The 17,044-nt window shown below is 39.8% G+C and overlaps 1 protein-coding gene across 1 annotated transcript; it reads right to left on the reverse strand.

The window, feature by feature from the left end:
• Positions 1 to 1,338: 1,338 nt before the first annotated feature.
• LOC122667729 (dihydrolipoyl dehydrogenase 1, mitochondrial-like) lies at positions 1,339 to 16,740 on the reverse strand. Its single transcript, XM_043864124.1, has 2 exons — positions 16,369 to 16,740; positions 1,339 to 2,864 (listed from the first exon to the last, which is right to left on the reverse strand). The coding sequence occupies exons 1-2, from the start codon at positions 16,645 to 16,647 to the stop codon at positions 1,614 to 1,616; spliced, it is 1,530 nt and encodes a 509-aa protein (XP_043720059.1). The 5' UTR covers positions 16,648 to 16,740; the 3' UTR covers positions 1,339 to 1,613.
• Positions 16,741 to 17,044: the final 304 nt, after the last annotated feature.

Raw genomic sequence — 17,044 nt, forward strand, 5'->3', positions numbered from 1 at the left:
AAACCCAGGTTGATGTCTTTCAACTTGAATCTCCTTTAGCCTTGGCGCCACAACTTCCACTTCCACGAGAACCCGGGCAAAGTGTCCAAACGAAGCACTGCGAGTTCTTCTGTCTAGAGCCACTGGTCTCCCAAGCGCCTTTGCCATTGATAGGAGCACATTCTCGTGCCAGTATTCCAGAGGGAGGTTGGGAAACCTAATCCAAATTAACTTGGTCTTCTAGACGTCATTGGTGTTGAAATCGGATTTCCAGCTTTAAAAGCGAATCAGTTGCCCGCCGAAACTAATCGTACTTCTCCTCCACACCGAAGACATATCCAGATCTGATTGAAACTGGAAGACGATGAAGCCATTTCCAAGGGGAGCCATGTCCACCTTGGCCTTCAGATCCCACCGCTGAGCATAGGGTTTCTTGCTAGAATTCACCACTGGACCTTCCTTCACTGGTTCTTGCACTTGTTCCACCACCGGCCTTGGCACCGAGAGTGGGGTCGCCGTCAAAACTCTGTCAGGTTGGAGGTGGTTCTCCGCCTCCCAGAAGGGATCCCAAGCAGCAGCACCCCCCTCTTTTATCTCCATGGGAATCCAGACAGCGTGAATCCGCATCTCGTAATACAAATGGATCCAGAAAGCTTCGAGCACCCACTCTTTCAGCAAAAATTTCAATACTTTAAAGTCACTCCTTCCATTGGTAGAATATCAGTCCCTGAGAATTTCTTCATCAATTGGGATCACTTGGGATCATAGAACCCGAGAGAAAGTCATTTAAGGAACGACTTTAAAGTAAAAAAGTAATACAAGTCTGCAAGAATGTTGGAGCAATCTCCCAATCTTAAAAATGCATGTTACATAGACCTATGGAGTGGTGATGCTTGATCTAATCTGGTTTTCATGAGGAGACATCTCTAGATCCTGGCCAACTGTATCTCTACATGTTTTGTTAGAAGGTTATAGATATTCTTGCAGGCCAGGGGAGCACCATAAAACCCTTACAAAATGCAGCTCTTTTAATCTCATCAATTGAGAGAGAATCAGCATGCACAGAAGAAAAGAGGAATAGTTGCATTGATCAATGCTACACAAAAAAAATATCTCAATGGCTTCTGCAAAGGAACAGAGATGGCTTTAAAAATTCATCCTGTAAGCTTCAACCTCAAAACAAACTGGCCAGTAAATTCTACAACAATAAGAAAATCTGAATAGGAACAATCAGCCAAGAGAACCTAACAATTTAAAGATAGTCTTGGAGGGTTACATTCAACACACATCAACTGTTTGGAAAAATAAACAAATATATAAATAACAATAGACCAAAATTGCAACAGAGACCATGAAAGAGAAAGCAAACTCACCTATTTCTTCAGGTCCTGCATATGGAGTTCCTCCAAAAATGGACATGGTACATATACTTGGATATTAGACCAATGGCCATTGATTTGATCAAAGTTAAGAATTCCATGTTTTATCACACTGTTTACAAAGCATTCTGTATTCAGAGATTTCATCTGACTCGACAAATCAAAGAAACAATGCCTTCGCTAAGACAATATGCCAAAAATCTAAACAAAAATAGGGGGAAAGAGAAATAAGAGAAGCAAGTAGCTGCTCCACTTCTACATGTGAATAGGCTTATCATAAGTCGCCATGCAAGCTTCCTTCAAGGCCTCGCTCATTGTTGGATGAGCATGGCATGTACGTGCAATGTCCTCACTTGATGCCCCATAGTTCATGGCAAGAACTGCCTCATGGATAAGCTCACCAGCATTGGGTGACATGATGTGAACCCCCAATATCTTGTCCGTCTCCTTCTCTGCAAGTACCTTTACCACCCCTTCAGCATCATCAATAGCCTTGGCCCTGCTGTTTGCAAGGAAAGGGAACTTGCCCACACGGTACCCAACCCCAAGCTCCTTCACCTGCTCCTCAGTCTTCCCAACAGATGCGACCTCTGGATGTGTGTACACCACCCCAGGTACCAGATCATAGTCTACATGGCCTTCCTTACCTGCTATAAATTCCACACATGCTACCCCATCCTCTTCTGCCTTGTGGGCGAGCATGGGCCCTGGAATAACATCCCCAATGGCAAAGACACCTGGAACATTAGTGGCAAACCGCTTATCGACTGTTATTCGGCCCATCTTATCAGTATTGATACCAATCTTGTCCAGCCCAAGCCCAGCTGTGAATGGAACTCTACCAGCAGAAACAAGAACAACATCAGCTTCAAGAGTACGTTGCTCACCACCAGCTGCTGGTTCCAGAGTCAACTTCACACCATCCCCAGAAGTGTCAACCTGAACCACCTTGGTCCTAAGCATGAACTTCATGCCTTGCTTCTCAAGGGCACGTTGAAATTGTTTTCTGACCTCACCATCCATCGTTGGTACGATGTCTGAAGCGAATTCAACAACAGTAACTTCAGACCCAATCCGCCCCCAAACTGAGCCCATCTCGAGACCAATGTAACCTGCTCCAATGACAACAAGTTTCTTGGGGATCTCTGACAAAGCTAGAGCTCCAGTTGACGATACAATCTTCTTCTCATCAATGGTGACTCCCGGGAGGGACTTGACATCAGAGCCAGTTGCAATTATGATGTTCTTTCCTTTGACAACAGTTGTCTCACCATCAAGCGTGTCGACAGAAACTTCAGAAGGGGCGATCAACTTGCCATAGCCTTTGACATAGTTTACCTTATTTTTTTTAAAGAGCCCTTCAATACCCCTCGTCAGGTTAGAAACAGCTTTATCTTTCTGGGCCATCATGGAAGGCAGATCAACCTCAACAGAAGAGAACTTCACACCATGACTTGGAAGCGAATGCTTTGCTTCGTGGTACATGTGGGAGGAATGAAGAAGTGCCTAACCAAAGGAGGAGGGAAACAAGAAATATCAATAAGTAATTTATTTAATAAAAAGCAGCCCCAAAAGGAGGGGGAAAAAAGAGTCTACCATGAAACTGGGCTAGAAAGGTTAGGTTGCTTCTTCGGCTGTAGAACCAACTTAATTCAAAAAGAATGGAGAATCAATAACTGATAATAAATAAATAATTAAAATCCTGCTAGTACGATTTTGAAGAATCCAGTTCTACCTGGGTACATATAACAGATTATTCTATGACATTCAGATGAAACCTTCTTCCCCACAAACTTAAAAGGAGTGAAAATAGGCAGTATTTCATTTAGCCATGGTCCACCACATGATTAAGTCATGCAAATACCTCTTTCCTGACTAAGAAAGTAAAATATTACTGCAACATTTATTAGCATTAATCCTCTAATTCTACTTGTCATCATTTTGATATTTAGATAAACACATGAAGAAAAAAGATGCCTAGATAAAAGGACAAGTACAAGAGATATTGAATGCTTATGAATTTATCCATACCAATTCAGTGAGTCACAAGCAAACTTCTGGAGCTATTACCTGAATAGCTTTAGAAAGTTGAGAGTTGTAAGAAAACCAGGAATGTAACTATTCTTCGCTGATCAATTGAAGGTAATCAGCAAGTTTCACCTTCAACCATGTTGACATGGAAATAAATGGTGAACTTGACAAAATCAGCAATGCTAGGATATGTTGCTTGATGAATTACAATTTCACTTTGCCCACTTTACAGAGGTACTGATGACAGAATGCAGTCACCAGTTGTCTAGACAGGAGAAATATTTACACATTTTCATAGTAATAATATGTGAGATGCATCTCAACTCTCAGACAGCATAAACATATTATTTTCCAAAATAGGAAGTACAGATAACAAATTCATGTTGCACTAATCCAGTGTGCTCGATGAACCACACAAAGCTCGAGCATTGATCCTTATCTTGAAAAGAAACACAGTTTCTCATTGTTTAACATACAAAGCACTTAGTGCTCTTCCCTTTTCCTTCCAAAATATTTGTCCATTTTTACTCCCCAAACAAAAGTCTCAGTATCGAATTTTTTCTCATTGAGTGAATTTTAACATTTTTTTAAAGCAAATTACATATTTAGATCTTAAAGCAAACAGTAAGAACCTAATTCTAGATCTACAATCAAGAAGATAATCCAAAATCAAATTCATCATCTCATCAAGTCTTCTTTTCAGATGTGCATGTCTGCAACCAAACAACCTTTTGAAGTTAATGATCCTACTCATTAGATGCAAGGACAACTGGACAAGCATACACGCCCAATAATGATTTAGGCATGAGGAAATCCAACCTTTCATCCACAACCTGAGGATGAACGAATCTATTCTCAACTCAAAGAAAATAAAAAAAAATGTGTTGTATGAAGCCTTCTGTTGTTTTTGGCCAACAAGAAATGTTTTACTGAATGCCTTCATCGATACTCTACAGATTCTGGAAAGATGAAAGAGCTTAGATGTGAACCAATAACTTGTAGGACAGATTAATGGACAACAAGCCAAGGAAAGAATCTCAGTGATAAGTAGACGAGAAGAAAAAGGATAGAATATAAAATGGTTAGATAACTTGACATCCAGCACTTGGATATGGCTGGAAATCAAGTTGAATGAAGTAGGAATCCTGCTGAATAGATGCTTCAAAAGTGGGACTGACCCAATGGTCGGATCTGTAGAAACTCACAAGGATAGAAATTAGTAATTATAGAAACAGAAATTAGAAAGTATGACAGAAAGGCTATAACTTCAGATCTAGAAATCTGATGGTAACCAAACTAGGGTAGAATGGAGGTCTATAGGAGAAGAGGAGTCTCCCCAAATATTAGCCCAATCCAATGGATAGATTGGTTGTAATGACATGATAAAACAGCAGCCAAATTAGAAGAGAACACAGAAACCATATGATGGAAAACTGCGTAGAAACTTGCAGGAGAAGTGATTAACAAATAGACCTAATAAAGAGATATGAATAACACATAAAAAGGTTTGGAAAATAGATAGTGATAGTAATGGTAGAAGATGGGATGGCTGCTGAAATTTGGCAAACAGTAAAGAGGAAAAAAAAAAAAAAGACGAGAGTAGGTAGCAAGGTTTAAAGTATCGGTATCGGGTATCATATCGGTCGGGCGATTTTAAGAGATGTATCGTATCGAATTGGAGATACGTATCGATCGGTGCAAAAACGCATAAAAATGATCAAAATACACATGGAAATACATTTTTTGACACAAAAAACAATATAAACAAGCAATATATGTCATATATCATGCATATACACTAAGAATTGTGAATAATGTATAACCAGACAAGTGTGGCACTTCTAAATTGTTATAAAAGATGAGATTTCTTACATTCAGAGTCACTCTATTGCCATGAAGAATGTCGGGATGGATCAAACTCATGTCTGTAAGGGTCTTCAAGAATAAGAGCAACTCGGATAATGTTGTGTACTGACTGAACATAAACACAATACTGACCCTTAAGGTAGCCATTTTCGGTTTTAGGTGAAAAATGGTGGAATTGATTTCAAATCTTTGCAAATGCTTACAAAGCATGCATCTAATAGTTAGTTGAACCTATTCTCCTTGAATCATAGCAAAAAAACAAGAACTAAAATGCAAGATTTGAAGCAAAAGATCAAGTTTTTTGAAAAAAAACCTACCTTTTCCCTTCAAGTGTTAAGTATGTCTTGTATTCCAAGGATTTGAGTGTGAAGTGGATCCGACCCGACCTGACATAGTTTGTGGCATGACCCGAAGGGAGAAAAAGTTGAGATTTAGTTCATGATGCGGAGGGTTGGGCCGATAGGTGTTTGGTTCTGGTTCGTATTTGGTGTAAAATATGAAAAAAAAGGCATGTGTATCGATACGTATCAATATGTGTACCGATACATATCGATACTTACCGATACATTTAAAAAAATAATAAAAATTTGAAAACATTACGTATCGGCTGTATCGATACGTATCGTATCGTATCGACATGTATCGGTCGAGACATATCGATACATTGTTTTTAAAAAAAATATATAGATACGTATCGGTATGTATCGTATCGACACCAACCGATACCGAGACGTATCGGCCAATATGGTACGATACGCACCGATACTTTAAACCCTAGTAGGTAGAGGGGATATGACCAAGGCTTCACCACCTATGGCATGTGATTGGATTCACCACAAAGAAGGCTGTTGTTTCACCACAGTAGCAAGCATCTCCAAAAGGGAGAACACCAATTTTCAGAAGTCCAAAACGTTGGGAGCATCTCCCTTCACTCTTCTTTATAATTACAGCAACAACTATTACAAACTAAACCCCCTCTCACGCGTCTCTCATGCGTGGAGGCCTCTAGGTAAAATAGAGTCTCCAATATACTATTACATGAAATAGAAAGTCCACTAACTAAAAGAAAAACTCAGAAATAAAAACTCCTAATTTGTATCTAAGCATGGTTACAAAAATAGAAACTAAGTACTACAATAACAACAACAACTCAAGCCTTTTTCCCAATTAAATGGAGTCAGCTACATGGATCTTTGCCCTCCAATCAGCTCTATTCGAAGTCATACTTGATACAAGGCCTAAGCTATGCATGTCTTTCCTCACCACTTCTTCTAAGGTCATTTTAGGTCTGCCCCTCTCTTTAAGTTCCTTCAATCTGAATCAAATCACTCCTCCGTATTAGGGCATCCAAAGGCCTCCGTTGAACATGGCAATGCCACCTCAAACGACTTTCTCGTAGTTTAACATGTATCGGAGCTACTCCCAAATCTGCTCTAATATGATCATTCCTTACTTTATCCTTCCTAGTTTTGCCACTAATCCATCTCAACATGCTCATCTACGCTACATTGAGTTTATCTATTTGATGCTTCTTAACTGCCCAACATTCCGCACCATACATCATAGCTGATTGTATAACTGTCCTATAAAATTTTCCTTTAAATTTTAAAGGAATAAACCAATCACACAACACTCTAGACGCAACTCTCCACTTCAACCATCCTATTTTAATTCTTTTGAAACATCATCCTCTATATCACCTTCTTTATTTATGATTGAGACCAGATAATGGAAGATAGAATAGGAGAAGGGAAAAGATAGGAAAAAATCAAATTAGCAGGGCAAAAGAAGAAGAAACCTGAGAAGAATCAGAGTTGCAGGGGGAAGAAGAGAAGTAACCGTAGAAAGAAGAAGCAGTACAGGAGGAGGAAGAAGAAGAAGAAGAAGAAGGGGGGGAGGGGGAGAGGAGAGAGGAGAGTGCACATGCACTCTATTCAGACTCTCAATTCATTCTTTAACTCATCATCTTCATCATCATGCCTGGCCGAATGGCCTGTACAGCTCTTATAAAGAGAGAAAAGAAATAAAAGACTGTTGATCTCCACTTGGGAAGACCAAACAACAAAGAGAAAGGAAACCCAACAGTTAGGTTGTTGGTTTCCATCGTTGGAGCATATGAATAGGCCTAGAAGCCCAACAGCCTTGACTCAAAAACAAAAAAGAAACAGAACCCAAGTGGGCCTGAACTGAAAATACATATGAACCACAAACTGAACCGAAACTACATATGAACCAAATTACAATAAAAAGACAAATAATTTGAGCCAGCAAAAGTACTCCAAATCAGCACCAAAACCTATCACGAAATAAATCTCCATCCATCCAAAGTGAACCCAATCCAAGCTGATGCATTGTAAGTCTTTGGGAATGGGGCTGATGTCCTCCTTAGGGGGGGGTCCACCATATTTCGCCTGTACCACCAGATACCTAAAATAATCACTTCGAGGAATTTCCCTCTCATCAATTTTCACCACCTCATTATCCATCCTCGTGTAACCAAAGTTACACAACATCTAATCTGTCTTCGTTCTAATTATCTTAAAACCTTTTGATTCCAAAGTTGATCTCCATAACTCCAACTTGACGTTTATCACTACTTTCGTCCCATCCATCAAAACAATATCATCACCAAAAATCATACACCGAGAGGAACTTCATCTTGAATGTCTCCGATTAAATCATCCATGATAAGCGCAAACAAATAAAGGCTAAAAGTTGATCCTTGATATAACCCAATTGTAATTGGAATTCACTACCTTGACCCCCCACAGTTCTTACACTCATCACCGCACCATCAAACATATCTTTAATTATGTCCACATATTTACTTGAAGCACTTCTCTTCTGTAGTACTTGCAGTTTAACTCTATAGGGACTCTGTCATAAGTTTTTTCTAGGTCAATAAAGACCATATGGAGATCGTTCTTGCAATCTCTATTCTCTAAATCTCTCAATGAGTCTCCTAAGTAAATAGCTTCTGTCGTGGATCTTCCAGGCAAACTAAGTACTACTAACACAAAAGAGAAACTGTTGGTGCAGGATTAAGAAATTATAAAGTTAATGCGACTAATCCCCTATGACAAAAGAGAAACTGTTGGTGTGAGGTACTATCAAAAATTTCCAACCATTGCAAAGGGAGAAGAGTTACCTCGAGTACCACACGCCCAGTACTGCCTAGGAAACTTTTCTCTTTCATTACCAAGCAACATAAGGAAGATTCTGTAGCAAACAACTTCGCAACGATTGCCCGACGAACGCAGGAGGGTGATCTTCTCTCACAATCAACATCTGAGTTCTCCACCCTAATTCTCACCACCCACAAGAAACAGGGAACACCAATCACTAGGGTATAAAGCCTGATTAGATTGAGTGAGAGAGGAGAGAGAAAGTGAGATTGAGAAACAATAGAGATTCTATGTTAGTGGGGAGGGAGAGGATAAAAGGGACGACACCCTCCACCCCATCCAAAATATATTTTCTCTCTCTCTCTCTCCATTAAAATAATGTCTCATCTTCCTTATTGCTATTTAGAATTATGTTGCAGAATTACGTTGCGACAGTAATTCTAATTTAAGTACCATGCTCGTAAAGAGTCCCATTTTGATAAACTAGGGAAGAGGTAGGATCCCATTAGGATATCTACCTCTAATATAATATTGGATAATGTATTTAATTCCCAATTAAAGATATTTACCAATATGTACATCAAAAGTAAAATATCTCTTACTTCTCCTAAAAGAATAGTTAATTACACTCAGGCCCCTCCACTTAAACAATATCACATAACAATCCTCAAGGCATGGTAAAAATTATTGTCGCCATCCTAGATTGTCGTAATAATACATGCATAGAGAATCTGTACCATTGAATGGACCAATAAAAATATTTCAAAGACGGTTAGAAAGTAATTATTACAACAACAACAACAAACTCAGCCTTATCCCAATTTAATGGGGTCGGCTACATGGATCCAAACAAAACAAGGTAGGAATGGGAAAAGATGTCTAAAAAAAATGTGAAGCGAAATGAAAAATGACAAATGAAATATGGGAAATAAAAAGAAAAACGAAAGATGAGAGATGAAAGTAAGAAGAAAGAGGCATAGCCCAACAAGTCAGGAGAATCTCAGCTAAGTGGGGTCTACTACATGGATCCTTGCCCTCCAATAGGCTCTATCCGAGATCATACTTGGAACAAGACCAAGAATATGCATGTCCTTCCTCACAAATTTTCCTATGGTCATTTTAGGCTTGCCCCTAGCTCTTTTAGCCCCTTCAATCGGGATCATATCACTCCTACTTACCGGGGGCGTCCCTGGGCCTCCGTTGGACATGACCATACCACCTCAAACGACTCTCTCGGAGCTTTTCATTGATCGGGGCAACTCCCAAGACAGCTCTAATACGTTCATCCTTACTTTATCCTTCCTAGTTTTTTTCGCACATGTATCTTAACATCCTCATCTCTGCTACACAAAGCTTCTCAATATGACATTTTTTAACTGCCCAACATTCCGCCCCATAGAGAATAATTATTACTACTAATTAATAATTTCAAAAACTTTTGTAAACTAATTAAAAAACATGCCACTGGATCAAGATTTCGTCCAATCATGTACAACCACTCTCTCTGATATTCTCCATTACAGTAAGTGGATTCCGTGTTGAGCATCTCTTTCATACACAACTCGACACCATGAATCTAATGCACCGATATATAGTCCAAGAGACATCAACCATTAATACACCTAAACTATAATGCCTAGTTGCTACGATAAGGACCTCGCAAGTCAGGGTACCAATCATAAGCTACCAATGAGAATCTTATTGCTCAAACATATGCTAGTATTCCATTTAAGATTCTCAAGTAATCCAGTCCAATGTACACACATATGTACACTCACACTTAGGGGTGTCAATAATGCCCGGCTGGCCCGAACCCGCCTTGAGCCCGGCTCGGACCCGACCCTGATCTACCAGCCCGAAGGGTGGGTTAGGGTTGAGTTTTTGGCTGACCCTGGCAGGGTCGGGTCGGGTCCGGGATAAGACCCGGGCTTAGCCCGACCCGGCCGGCCGGACCCGACCTCGTATTAGTTATAAGCATTTATATTTATAATAATATATAATATTATAAATGAAAATACAAAAATGCCCATAAGAGTCTAAGAGATGAGTAACCCTAATCCCATATTCCCTTTTCGTTTTTTAATTTTCACTCTTCGAGTCTTCATCCACAAGGAAAGCCGCCACGCTCGGCGCTAGCGATCGCCGCCTCGGTTCCCCCTTCCCGATTCACTTGACGATCGAAACCAAACTCGTTTCAGCTTGCTTAATCTCATAATCTGTTGGTAACTACTACATTACTACACACTAGCATGGATTAGGGTTTGGGTTGAGAGATCTCACCATTCGACCTCTTTGGAACCCTCTAGAATGACTCAAAATGGCCTCTACTCTCTCCAAGCATGGCATCTATGCGCAAAGAATAAACTCACCATCTCGAGTCTTCCCGAACCTTCCCAAAACGGTTATGGAGAAGGCACACGGGGCGCAAATCACCATCAAAGATCGAGACCGGCGCACAGCGCACGCAAGAGGCTATAAATCGAAGGCAAGAAGAACCCTAGGGGTTGGAACATCCGGGATGTGAGAAGAATTGAGGTGGAGAGAAAAATCTGGGTTCTTATAGAGTTTGATAATTTCGATTTGGGGTTTTTTTCTAGGGTTTCGAGAGTGAAATTTTCAAAGAGATGAGTGGGAGTTCTTCTATCTGAAATTTGAGAGAGGTTCACTCTATTTTCGCTGGCTATGGCTGATTCTTCTCTATTCTGCATTATTGGCTCTTTGTTCTCGATTACGGAGGATCGATTTGAGCTTGCTAAGCTCTTAAATTTTGGGTTTATGTTGAGGATTCATCTCGTGATTGTCTACCAAGAGCTAAGGCTCAATATAATTCCATTGCAAAGGAGTTTTTCTTTGAGTTCTAAACGAGGCAAGGTAAACGTAAAACCTTCAATGTTTCATCTTTTGATTTGGGTAATTTGTGGTTCTTGGTCTGATTCTATTAAATTCATGGCACAGCATCAATGGTTGGCTCTTATTTTCTAATTAGATAAGATTCCTGGTTCTTTAAAATAAAAATAAAAGATGATATTGTTGTTTATATAGCAAAACCATTTCCAAAAAATAAATAAATAAAGTCGGTCATGTCAAGCGGGTCAATAGACCACAACCTGTAATCCTTAGTCAATATTTAAGGATATTTTGGTTGAGGTTTCTTGCGCCTTTTGATTTGGGTAAGGTTTAGGTTAAGGCCTCTAGGGTTGGGTTAGGTTTAGGGTCTGACCCGACCTATTGACCCTACTCACACTTGTGTCTTGGAATCATCATTCCACAAAACACACAATATGATGACCACATGAATGGAATGCCCAATTCCATCCCTTTTCTAATTAGATAAGATTCATGGTTCTTTAATAAGCACAATAAAAAAATTTAATTAAAAGATGATATTGTTCACGATTATATAGCAAAACCATTTCCAATATTTTATTCCTATGTTCTAACATGTTTTCAAAAACAAACAAAAAAGGATTAGATAAATTATCTTCAAAGTCAAGTTTAGCAATGGCTACATCACCACAGATAATTTCTCAAATGAGATGGTACTTCCGCTCCATCATAGTTCGAGAACTCGATCTCGCCGAGTCGCCGAGATCTCGCCGAGTTTCTCGGTTTTTGGAAAAGCCAAGACGATACTGCCTGCGAGTCTAAAAGGCAATATCTGGCGAGATCTCGGTTGGATCTCGGTTTCGCTAACCAGTATTGGGGTTAAGGTTTAGGTTAAGGCCTCTAGGTTGGGTTAGGGTTTCGGCAGCATCCAACTGCCCGGTTGCCAACCGACTCCATTGACACCCCTACTGCACTTGTGTCTTGGAATCATCATTCCACAAAACACACAATATGATGACCACATGAATGGAATAAATTCCATCCCTCTTCACGAACACTTTTAGGTGAAAACCTAATGACGACCATAGCCCGTTAATATCATGCACTGTAAAATAATTTAATTATTAGATTTGATGAAACAACAACAAACCAGCCATAAGTAATTTAGTCCAATATTTAAGGATATTTTTGCAAAATCCAATGTTCCTACCAGATTGGACTGATACCAATTCACAATCCTACTGCATAGAAAATATCTATCCTAGTACATAACATGTCATACATGAGACTTCCCACTGCCGAAGCATAAGGAATTCTCTTCATAGCCTCAATATCCTCAGCAGACTAAGGACATTGTGACTTAAAAATAGTTATTACATGCCTAAAAGAAATGTTTCCTTTCTTGGACTCCTGCATGTTAAACCTAGTCAGAATTTTATATATATAATTGGATTCTGATAAGCCTAACATCCTACCCTTATGATCTCTCACAAGGTTTATACTTAGGATGTAACTGGCTTCACCAAGATCTGACATTGAGAAGTTTGTAGATAGCCATACCTTTACAGATGATACGACGCCCACATCATAACCGATGAGTAATATATCGTCCACATATAAAACTAGAAAATACCACACTCCAAAATGTTTTTGTAAACGCATGGTTCATCAATGGTTTTGTTCAAACCTAAACATTTTGATGGTCTAATCAGCACCTAGAAGCCTGCTTAAGACAATAGATTGGTTTCAGTAGCTTGCACACCTTTGTTTCTTCTCCCAAAAAGGAGAAACCCTCTGGCTAATGAATATAGATATCTTCATCAAGATATCCATTGAGGAATGCAGTTTGTACGTCTATCTACCAAATCTCATAATCATAGTGTGCAACAATCGATAATAAAATCCAAATGGATTTAATCATCGCAACTGGTGAAAAGGTTTGATCGTAATCCATCCCTTCCTCTTGAATGTAACCTTCTGCAACCAGTCTTGCTTTGAATCTCTCTATTTTCCCATCCACACCTATATTACTCTTATAGATCCACTTGCATTCAATTGGCTTTTATGCCATGAGGTAAATCTACTACAGTTCAGATGTGGTTGGAATACCAAGAGTCTTATGTATGTAGGAAAAAGAATCGGGTCAATCAAAGTTCAGACGAGGAAGATATGGCCATTTCTGTGGAGGATGTACATTTTGCCCAATTGACATTAATGGGCTTCCGTGAGTCATATGACAAACATCCGTGAGTTAATGATGATCATCCGTCAGTTGTGTCCATCCTAAACAAAGACCAATGCTCTTGGAATACTAGTTCCACAGACTTTTGTGGAAATAGGATGGGCGTCACTATGGGGAGTGATCCGTGGTAGTGGATCCAACACATGACCTTTCGGTTCATCTAACTTTTGATCAATTTTAGAGCATTTCTGCGCATAATTAGAGCAAGGCTATTTCTATGAAAGTTGTCGTATTTTAAGTCTAATTTTAGATGAAAAATAATCAGCCCAACCGGATATATACAGAAGAAGTTATACTTTCTGGACTGAGCAAAGGTCAGTCTGCCAAACTGGTTTCCGGTCCAAACTGGAGGTTGCATCAAGTTCGGGTTTGGGTCTTTTGTTGGGAGTTCTCAAGTGAGTTTTAGAGCTCCTTTTTATTAACTCTTGAAGAACACAAAGAGATAAAGCCCTAGAGAAGAAGAGTTAGAGAAAGTTCCCAAGAGCTTGAACCCATGAATCCCAATCTTCCATGTTCCATTGAGACTTCCAAGTTTTGAAGTAAAGATTGACGTTGTGCTCTTAAGAAGACATACAAGGGTTTGTGTATAAGACCCAAGGAAGGCTTAGCTAGCTCAAAAACATCCATTGAAAGTCTCCACAAGTTGAGATGAAGAGGGCTGTAGGGAAAAGTAGAGAATAGAAGGAGAAGAAGAAGAGAACCTACGGATTGGTTCTGATGAGAAGTTTCAAGCAATCCAAGTGACAACTTGGTTGAAGTTTTAGCGGCGACGAGACAACTCGAGGGGATACCAACATCAATTGAAGGCATTCAATCTACGGCATCTCCGGAGGTTACTTATCGGCATAGTTAACCCCTTATGGCAAATCCCCTTGTATATACTTCACCGTAGACTAGATATTTGATTAACTGCCTAGGTGATTACTTGTAGATCATAGGAAGGGATTTGTACATTGTTTTGAGCTTGTAATTGGGGCAACATATATAAGCCCACTTGTTATTGTATTGGGATGTTCAGTAGGTGCTGGACACTGGGAAGCCAGAACTTTCAAAGTTCCAGAGGACTAAGTCCTTGTAGGTTTAAAAAGAAATGAAGGGGAAGCCAGAACTTTGTTTGCAGGAGTAGACAAAAAATCAGATACAATATAGAGAATGTTTTAAACTTTGAGGGTAACTTCCATCAAGTACTTAGCATATGATCAGTATCATGATACCTTACTTGCAAGGAAATGCCCTTGCACATCAGGGATAAAAGGAGGTGGGACTGGGAGAGGGAAGGAAAGTATTTTGATGTTCCAGCTGAACTCATAGAATGTCTGCTACAGCATCCAAGTGTTCCAGTGTCCTATTCCTATAGAACAATATATTTGTCCTTCCCTAGAAAGTCTATAAGACAAAACAAAAGCTTTGCAACATATTTTTCCTGGGAAGATGCTGAGCCAATGATGAAAACCCACCTGTCCTGGGCAAACACTAACAGCCGGAAGGCTGCAGGTATGGATGCTCTGACTCTCAATCGGGTTGCCTTCCCGGGTCTTGCCGGTGTTGCCTGTAGGTCATAATGTGCCTTGAGATGGCCATATCCTGTCCCCCTGCCGGTGGGGATCCACTTCCAGATTGTCACTCTGCTGTGCCTGGTCTGTCCTCTAGGCACCTTTGGAAGGCCGGGAGTGTGACAACATACACACTTCCCCAGTCCTTCTCATCAGTTGCAGGGTTTGGTAGCCCGAAATTGACTTGGCTTCGCTAAAAGGCCTCATCTCATCAAGCCCATATATATAAGGAGGATTTGATGTTATAGTGCTAGTGGAATCAAGCAAAGCTCCAGTATAGCAAAATATTTGGGCTCCGACTATTTACTAAGAACATCAAAGAAATTGTAATATGATTGAACAACCATCAAGGAAATAATCAGAATTTCCTGCAAACAAAAGATGCCATTAGAATCAGACTTTGTTGGCAATGGTAAGGAAGTATTTTACCTGAAATGATCTGCAGAACCCAAAAGAGGTTTTACCTTACAATAATAGCTGATATTTTCAGTTAGACTCAATCTTCCCTAATATTTCTCTTAGCTTTTTTTTTTTTTTTTTTGAGGGGGGGTGGTTAGAAACAAGAATCCTATTGATGAGTAACAGAAAAGTTACATGTCTCCAGAACGAAATCTGAAGAATATCTCCATCACCTGGTTTGCTAAAAAAGGAAGATCACAGCTAAGTTATCAGGGAACAGGATACAACTTGGGTATTCCATTCACCTATTACATATGAACACAGTTACAAGTACAGCTATTGTTTGAATTGTCTGGGTAAGATAGTATTACAGTCACTTTAAATCATCTGATAAGTATTAGAATCATCAAACAATCCAGATGTTCTCTCTGCAGAGTTCATAGAACATCTGCTTATTAATGCACCATTTATTTATTTATCTGAATTGCAGCTTTACCAGTCGTACTCGCCCATAAATTTAACACTCAAAAATTAGAATACCAGTGAGAATTTGAGATTATGAGCTCCAGTCACTATCTACTGTACCTGGATGAAGATAACGTGTACACTTGAGGACAAATCAGATAGTCCTAAATATCATTCAAGCCACAAGATAAAAGCTCTCAGAATGACAATCAGGTTATAGAAAACAAGCGATTGAAGCTGTTGCATAGATGCTAAACATCCCATAGCATTTCTAATCAACAACCATCAACCGAAGCCAGAGAATAACAGAATCATAATACCAGCTGAAATTATGCAAGAAACAAAAATTAAATCTAAAAATGTCTAGTCAAACATAAAATCCCCCACAAAAGTACCCATCATCAATATCGCCATAAAGATAGATGAGGCCAATTCGATCTCAAAATCCACCACACATATTCTATAATAAAAACCATCTCTACTTGAAGAAATAAATTAGATACCTTGGAAGGGATGCAACCGACGTTAAGACAAGTCCCACCGAGAGTCCCACGCTTCTCGATACAGGTTGTCTTGAGACCTAACTGAGCGGCTTTAATAGCAGCGACGTAGCCACCAGGGCCACCCCCGAGCACAACTACGTCGTTCTCTTCGGATCCAGAGGAAGAGAAACTCCTGGAAAAGGAAGACAAACACAGAGAATACCTCAAAGCATCTGAGGAGTTGCAGATGTTCTTTGAGAGGGGAAGAGCCTTTCTCCTAGCAAAGCTCGCCATGGCCATAGCTTCAAGCCTTCAATTTTCTCTGGTTTCAGGCCCTGTTGCTCTGTTTCGAGAGAAAGGTGAGGGGAGCAAGAGAATCCTTTTCATCTATCATTCATTTATTTATCTATTTATTTATTTTTGGTTGGTAGTTAAGCACGGAGGACTCAGGACTGGCTAGGTCGGGACACGTTTCCTGCTTTAACCCATTAGAGGAATAACATGGGGCGGCTTAAACAGCCCGGAAAGGTCCACCCCGGACTGGGTCTAATACACACAGCCCGACCAGTGGAACATGCAGGGATTTAGTTCATGGTATCAGTATCGGTATCGGTTATCGGCAAAACCGATACCAATATCAATACAGATCGGCTGTATTGGTCTGATACTGAATCCAAAGATCCCTTTTTCATTTTAA

Source organism: Telopea speciosissima, chromosome 7 (genome assembly GCF_018873765.1).
Source record: "Telopea speciosissima isolate NSW1024214 ecotype Mountain lineage chromosome 7, Tspe_v1, whole genome shotgun sequence".
In the NCBI taxonomy this organism is placed as follows: domain Eukaryota; kingdom Viridiplantae; phylum Streptophyta; class Magnoliopsida; order Proteales; family Proteaceae; genus Telopea; species Telopea speciosissima.

What these genes read in the sequence shown, in the direction of transcription:
- LOC122667729 (XM_043864124.1), bottom strand. Translation starts at nt 16,647, where the DNA reads ATGGCCATGGCGAGCTTTGCTAGGAGAAAGGCTCTTCCCCTCTCAAAG. An exon ending in TCGGTTGCATCCCTTCCAAG is followed by an intron (nt 2,865 to 16,368) that starts GTATCTAATTTA and finishes TCCTTTGGTTAG; the next exon opens with GCACTTCTTCATTCCTCCCA.